Source organism: Megalops cyprinoides, chromosome 11 (genome assembly GCF_013368585.1).
Source record: "Megalops cyprinoides isolate fMegCyp1 chromosome 11, fMegCyp1.pri, whole genome shotgun sequence".
Taxonomy (NCBI): domain Eukaryota; kingdom Metazoa; phylum Chordata; class Actinopteri; order Elopiformes; family Megalopidae; genus Megalops; species Megalops cyprinoides.
In genome coordinates, this window is record NC_050593.1 from 34,914,372 (window position 1) to 34,921,803 (window position 7,432).

At 45.8% G+C, this 7,432-nt stretch overlaps 1 protein-coding gene across 1 annotated transcript in view; it reads left to right on the forward strand.

Annotated features, from left to right (window-relative positions):
- Positions 1-7,432, forward strand: part of LOC118785355 (alkyldihydroxyacetonephosphate synthase, peroxisomal-like) — a 35,044-nt gene that overhangs the window by 13,506 nt on the left and 14,106 nt on the right. The window contains exons 11-12 of the mRNA XM_036539967.1: positions 3,614-3,741; positions 4,749-4,800. Coding sequence (XP_036395860.1) covers positions 3,614-3,741; positions 4,749-4,800 — 180 coding nt within the window. The remainder of the gene's footprint in view (positions 1-3,613; positions 3,742-4,748; positions 4,801-7,432) is intronic.

Sequence of the window (7,432 nt, forward strand, 5' to 3'; positions counted from 1 at the left end):
AGTAATAAGGAGCAGGACTCCTGCAGGCTGGATTCCCCACTGAGACGCTGCTGCTGTACCCTTGGGCAAGGTACTTAACCCAGACTTGCCTCGGTAGATAGCCAGCTCTGTAAATGGAAAACATGTAAAAAATAGTAACCTTTGGAAGTTGCTCCGGATAAGATCATCTGCTTATATGGCAATAATGTAAGGTGAAGGTGAGAGGGTCTTTGTTGCAGAGGAGCTTATGGGCTCCGTGTCTCATACCCAGAATATGTGGCGATCTCCTGGAACTGAGGCGGCGTTCTTCCCTGGTTTGTGTGCCACTCAGGCTGTTACCCGTGTCTGTGCTGCCCTGTCCTTTTGGAAACCCACAGAGAGCGGTGGCATATGGCAGGCTCTCCCCTCCGCAGCGAGGCTCCACATGCGCCATGTTAGCAGATCAGTGTTAAACATCTGCTGGCTCATACACAGCAGAGCACACGCAGGCAGCGGGCCCAGAGGCCAAAATGAGCGCTCACCTCACCTGCAAACGAAAGCCGACCTTCAGTACTGCTTCAGCGTAATCAGGTTTTATATTGAAGCAGTTCTATATCTCCAGAGATAGGCAGTTGTATATCCCAAATGTTAAAACTGTGAGTATGATGCCATTTCGACAGGCATTTCTAGAACTTTCCTTTTCCTCTCAGAGCAGTAAGCTTTCCTCTTTTTCCTCAGCCCTTTACTGGAGGACTTTGTTGCAGTTGCACTGCCACTGAACATAGCACTGGTACCTCGGTGTAATTATGTACAGCTGAGAGGAATTCTTGCATTTTTTCCTGCAATGTAAAGTAATGTTTTACTGTTTTTACCCTGAGAGAGGAACTGCAGTGCAATTTGCCAGCCTGTGGTTTTGTATGGATATAATTAATTCTTGCGTGGTGCGTAACTCCTCTTCATTCCAGACTGACGTGCCTGCGGGTTATAGCAGTTTTATATGGGCAGCTTGACTTTTATTGGGGACCAATCAGAGACAGGTTTCTGTGCTGAGTGAGACTGTGTGTGGTGAGAGACGGGGCTTCTACATTGTTAGCAGGTGGACGGCATTTGACCAGGGTTTTTGTTTGTCTCATGGGCTTGTTTTCAATGGCTGCTCAGCATGTGTGGCCTTGATAATCTCTCTGATATGAATGCCAGGAAGCCCTTTATCGCCTCTTTATAGTGGATTAAGAGAAATAATGACCCCAGTAAGTGAAGTGAAACAGATGCGTTTCAGTCATTGTGAAAACCATCTTTGTACTCTACATACAATATTCTTCCCATGCAACCTTGTGTGGGATCTGTTAGAAGTGGAACCAGGCTGGCTGGTGTTGTGCAGTGAAAATCCAAAGGGAAATGCTTCTGGCTTCTTTGTCAGTAGCTCATGGGCCACGACCCGAGTTCCCCCATCCGAGGTTCTGAAAGTAAGGAAGTGATGACAGAGAAACAGCTAAGGCACTATGGCAGGATATTACAGAGGAGGTTGGATGTGTCACTTATCATACTATCACCATCCAGTCTGTATATATAACTTCTACTCCCAGTGTGACAAACTGGTAAAATTACCATGCTGGTGCAGTTTGCTGTCTGAAATTCAAAGCAAATTGACTCTGGGGCCATACTTTACAGCAGTTTCCGTAAAACAGATAAGGAGTCCTGAGCTCACAGAGGTGCATGTGGCGGGAATATACAGTCAGGCACCGACAGTCTTGATTAACCTGGTCTCCGGTACTGTGTGTGTAAATTGACCCAGTGTTAATGCTCAGAGCTGTGTCTTCATGGCCATGTGGCACAGGGCTGTGGGGAAGCCTAATGACTGCTGCTAGCCCAGGCAACACAGAGGCACATGTTCACCATTAGGCCACCAGAGAGCAGCACGCAGTGTCCTGTTAAGAGCCTCACTGCCGCTCACCCCTTTCCACAGGAACGCGTCTAATGGAAACGGCTTGCTGTTTGCGCACAAAGTCTCGCTTTAAATTAATTACAGATAGAAGTTTGCAGTGATTACGGGTTTAAATGTTCTGTGTCGGCAGTGAGAAGAGAGTGATGTCATTTAGCTGTTCTCAGCTCAGTGAGCGTTTAATATGACCATCATTTCTAGTTTATTCATATTTTGTGCACTTTACTGAACAGGTTAATGTAAAAGGTGATGTAGATTGAGTCTTCAAAGCAAACTGCGGTGAGCTCATCTGAGATGCATGTTTCAAAGCCAGTGGTTCCAAACCCTGTAGTGGGGAGATACACATGGTCGCTTTTGATACCAGTAATCTAAAAAACTGAATCTGTATTAGGGATTAAACAATCAGGGCAAGAAAGCAGGATATTTGGTCTTTTATGGTCCTACTGTGGCCTACATATTACTTTGGAAAACATCTGTGTTTTTTAATGAATGCTGTACGAACATAAGGCATATTTAGGTTTTCAGTCCCAGAGTTTTACACCAGTGGCAGTTTTGAGGAGAGGGGTTAATTCTGTTTACAGGACTATTTCATGCCGCCTAATTAAGACGAGGGCGCCGTTAAAGTCTGCTGCAGTTTGGGCTTTACACAGTGTGTGAGGTGAGGGCGCAGCGGTGTGGATGGGAATACCGTTAGCGTGTTTGCCGGCGAGGGAGAGTTGGAAACACTGGAGACGAATGGGCCGGGCACTGAACCCTCGCCATTAAAGCATTCGGCTCCGAGCGGACATGTTTTCCAATAATCATTAAAAACACATATGTCGCTAGCAGATGGCATATTTATGCACAGTCGTATGTCGAGCAAGGTAAAGGATGATCTCTTCCTGTGTTTTTGAAAGATGGAAGATGAACTGCAGGCACTCTCTGCAGAGTCTGTGCGCTTCGGCCATCTTTAATTTCATCACAAAATATTTGTCAATATTTTCATATTCCCTCATGCCTCTATTTGGCAGTTAATATTTTTGCGAGCTTCAGTATGTTGGGCAAAGGAGGCCCTTAAGTATTCTTTAATAGCTTCCCACTGCCCCTTGATGATGTTTAAATATACACAGTTAGCATGAGGTGTTTCATCTGGTGAGATTACGGGGGCTGTTGTGCGATTTCACTTTGATCTGACAGTAACGTTAAACTCCAGAGCTGAATTTATGAAGACCATTTTCACCGCATAAGCTTCCTCTGGCCACAGAAGACCATACGGCCAGGTAATTAAATGTGCAACATGAGACCCAAAGCCGGGGACACTGCTGATACCTTCGGAGGTCAAGAATCACGCTGGGAGCGCCTATATAACTTTTAATGTGTGTCTGGTGTTGGCTGGGGGCTTCCTTTCATAGGGGTGCATTTTAGTGTCTCATCCTCTGTGTCAGTAAATCTCCGCTGATCCCCTGCGTTCAGGATCAAATATGAACTCCAAGGTGAAACGCGATCCATAGGTCACCAGCGGACACTTAAATGTGTACATTATGATGTACAGTATTAGAGGTTTATTGTAGTCCCACTGATAGGTTGTCTTCGTCCCGCTTGTTTTTCAGGATGCTCTTCCCCTCTCTGTGGTTAGTGGGCTCATGGCAGCCATGTGTATTGTTACTGCTGCAGATGTTATGTCAGTGTCTTCTGTTTCCCCGCCGTTGTGAACACACTCTCTCGGTTCCTCCTCAGGAACGCTGGGTGTTGTGACCGAAGTAACGATGAAGATCCGCCCTCTCCCAGAATACCAGAAGTATGGGTCTGTGGTCTTCCCCAATTTCGAGCAAGGAGTGGCCTGCTTGAGAGAAGTCGCAAAACACGTAAGACTGTGTACATGTGTTTAATTCATTTGCAAAACACGTAAGACCGTGTACGTGTGTTTAATTCATTTGTTAATGGGCCAGAGTCCTTAATCTGAGACCTCGCTAGATACACCCAAACATCACAGTGTAGAAATGCGCACACAAAGACTAATGGCTGTCGTTTCTGAAAATTGGATTGCTGTCTTACACCTTTTAGTCGTTTGACCTTCACTTTATGGGGTTTTGACCATTCAGATCAATGCTACATCTGACTGCCAGTTTTGGCTTAAATAGAGCTGGCGGGTTACATAAAGCGCTGTAATTGGAGGGAGATTTTTGGACATGTAAAGGGTGGAAAGAAAGGTGTTGTAAACCGCCCCCCCCCCCCCCTTAAACATGGCAGATCACTACAAAAAGCGCACTGATGAAGCCATTATTGACGTCTGTGCTGTGGAGATTTATGTGACTCTGCTCATTACCGCAACACAAATGAATTCGGTTGTAGACCACTTGTTCCTGCCAAAGTACAATTAAAGTATTGATTCTCAGTGCTGGGCTTCATTAGAACGGCACTCTGAGGAATTGTCCCAAACTCACTCGGAGCTCTCTGGGGACGACTTCTTTGCCTCTAGCAAAATCTATTTCCTTAATGTGTACGCCTTCAGCAGAGGAAACCAAAGCTTGAGAGTTTTATTCACCAGCAGTTTGGAATTAGATCTGGGGAATAATTCCTGTGCAGTTGTGGATAAGTTTACAGTCAGTTTTGCTCACAAGCTAAGTATTTATTGATGTATTCATAAACACAGCACACTATAAAAAGCCGTTTTCACTGTATGTAGCTGCAAAAACTCTGTGTGTATGTTTAGGAAAATGTCTGGTATTGGGTACCACACATAAAGCCATTCATTAAAACAGTCAGCAAAGAACAGGCATGATGTTAAGGCTTAGACAGGCTAAGAACAGGTAAACCAAAAAGGCAGGAAGGACGTCGCTAATCTTTCATTTTCTGCTTTTTTTTTTTTCAGAGGTGTGCCCCTGCATCCATCCGGCTAATGGATAATGAACAGTTTCACTTTGGTAAGTAGTCACTTTGGTAAGTAGTAGCTTATACAGCAGCTTTTTCAAACCTACATACCCTCACACAGTCAGTGGAGTGCTTAGGGAGCCAGGCCAGTGATCACTTGGCTGAAATCTCAGACAGACCTCTGATACAGGACAGTAAATCCAGGTGCGAGAGAGGACGAGGGGAAGGTGTGGGAGATGAAAGAGGGGCCAGGGGCCAGGGGCCAGGGGCCAGGGTTGGGCTGAAGAGAGTAAAGTGTGTGTGTGAGAGCTGGTCCAGAGAGTGCCAGAGACACATCTGCCTCTGGAAACGCCCTCCATCCCTGTCTTGTCACATTAATCTCTGTCTCATAATAAACCGTCAAAGTGGCACAGTGATGCAGCTTTAACAGACCCGGGGTTTGGTCTGGTCAGGAACATGTGACCATACACACCCAGTGCGGTCAGGAACATGTGACCATACACTCCCAATGCGGTCAGGAACACATGACCATACTCTCCCAGGGCAGTCAGGAACATGTGACCATACACACCCAGTGCGGTCAGGAACATGTGACCATGCATTCCCAATGCGGTCAGGAACACATGACCATACACACCCAGTGCGGTCAGGAACATGTGACCATGCATTCCCAATGCGGTCAGGAACACATCACCATACACTTCCGGCACGGTCAGGAACATGTGACCATACACACCCAGTGCAGTCAGGAACATGTGACCATACACTTCCGGCGCGGTCAGGAACATGTGAACATACACACCCAGTGCAGTCAGGAACATGTGTGTGTGTGTGTGTGTGTGTGTGTGTGTGTGTGTGTGTGCGTGGACAGTAAAGTCATGGGCGTTATAAAGCGGGCTCTGCCTCCGAGCGGATGAGCACTCCGGTCTCCGCTGGTAAAAATCCCCGCTGGTGTCACCGGGATTTGGCTGGATGTCCCCGCCAGGGTGCTTTCCTGTTTCTCTATGTCCTCCGCAGTACAGACAGTGACAGCTGTCACCCCCCCATCCCTCACGGGCGGGGGGGGTGTTAATGTCACCGGGATACAGGACTCCGCTGCTGTTTACCCTGCTGGCCCCTGTGCTGCTTTTATGTCCTGGGGAGGGAGATCTCCCCCTTGTTTATCTAAAATAATGGGAGCCATCAACACAGCAACACTGAGCTGCCAGGTGGTTTACAAGTGCACCAGGGCAGTATTTGCTGTGGGCCCCCTGTGCCTAACGTCAGAGCAGACTCCGTCAGGCTTTCATCCGTCTCTCCCGGCCGATTCGTCACCGTTGAGAGAACTGAGGGAACCATGTTGCTCTCCTCCGCATGGTTCGTTAATAGGGGAACGCAGGAGCGCTTTGGAGCGCGCTCCAGCATGTTGAGAGCGTTAATGCGGGATTTGATGCAGTCTGGTGATTGTGGTGTATGCAAGGCAGTTTTAATTTTTCTCCTGTAGACGACCTGAGTGCTTGATGGATATGCTCACGTATAGGTAGCTCACCTCACTGTGGAGCAGGTCAGGAACAGGAGAGATCAAACCATCTGCGCTGTCATGTGAAGGAGCCGGTGTCACTCGGGATCAAGTTAGAAAGCAATATTCCCCAGGCCTCTAATCTTCTTTTTTCAGGTCAGGCCAGATGGGGATCAAAGGTGAAAATTGATCTTAACCATGTGAACGGAGAATTTTTTTTTTTTTGTTTCACTCGCTGTCGTTCACAGAACAAGTACTCTTTCTTGTGAGAGGCTTGTGTTGCGTCCGACAATGTGTTTTTTTTTTTTTTTTTGTTGGCCCTTTGTATTTTCTTAAATTTTAAATTTTAAACTGGCTGTGATTCAGTTAAAGCCTTGGGCATGGCAGTGGTTTTTGTGGTGGTAAAACCCCCACCTCCTTGCATGGAGATACATTGATCATTACTTCCCTGATCGAAGGATTGAAGCAACATGAAAAATGACCATGGCCGCAATTAGGAATATCCTTTATTGCTGCTTTATAATACTCTTCCTGAGATTGAATAAATTGGAAATATCCCGACTTGGGCAAGTGTCTGAGTCTCCTGGGAGCTTATTAGCCCCTATATATTTCCAGATTTTCACAGTGTTTGCACTTTTTAGCAGAATGTAAGCAGGTAGAAGCGACTGGGGGGTTTTGCTAATAACTGAAACGCTCAGCTCTGTCTTAAATCTTAGCGCAGTGCACATTAATGAGTTGTCTTTAGTTTTTAATAGCTCCTGGCTCCTGAATGGATGGATCTAATGTTCCAGAGTTCATCTTTTATTATAGAATAATGTATAAAATGCAGTGCAGCTTATCTGAACGCAGATGTGTCCAACTGTTGATGTACTGACATTCACAGTGTTATTAGGTGGTTTGATTTTTTTTTTGTCTCTGTTCAGTTCCATAGTTCATTTAAAAAGCTGTTGTTAAGGGTGTGACATTGAGACGACAGCTTTGTGTTTCATTTCCAGATGTAAAGACCAAAGTTGTTTTGGCTTTAAGACTGAAATGGATGGCTTAATTTTATGTTACTTAAGTGACCAAGATTGTAACCTGCATAACAATGATCTCAGCTCAGCATTTGCATAATTCAGAAGGAATGCCAACACTTTATTATTTTCTGTTGATACCTCAAATAGTTTTGTTTAATGTTATTATTCAGA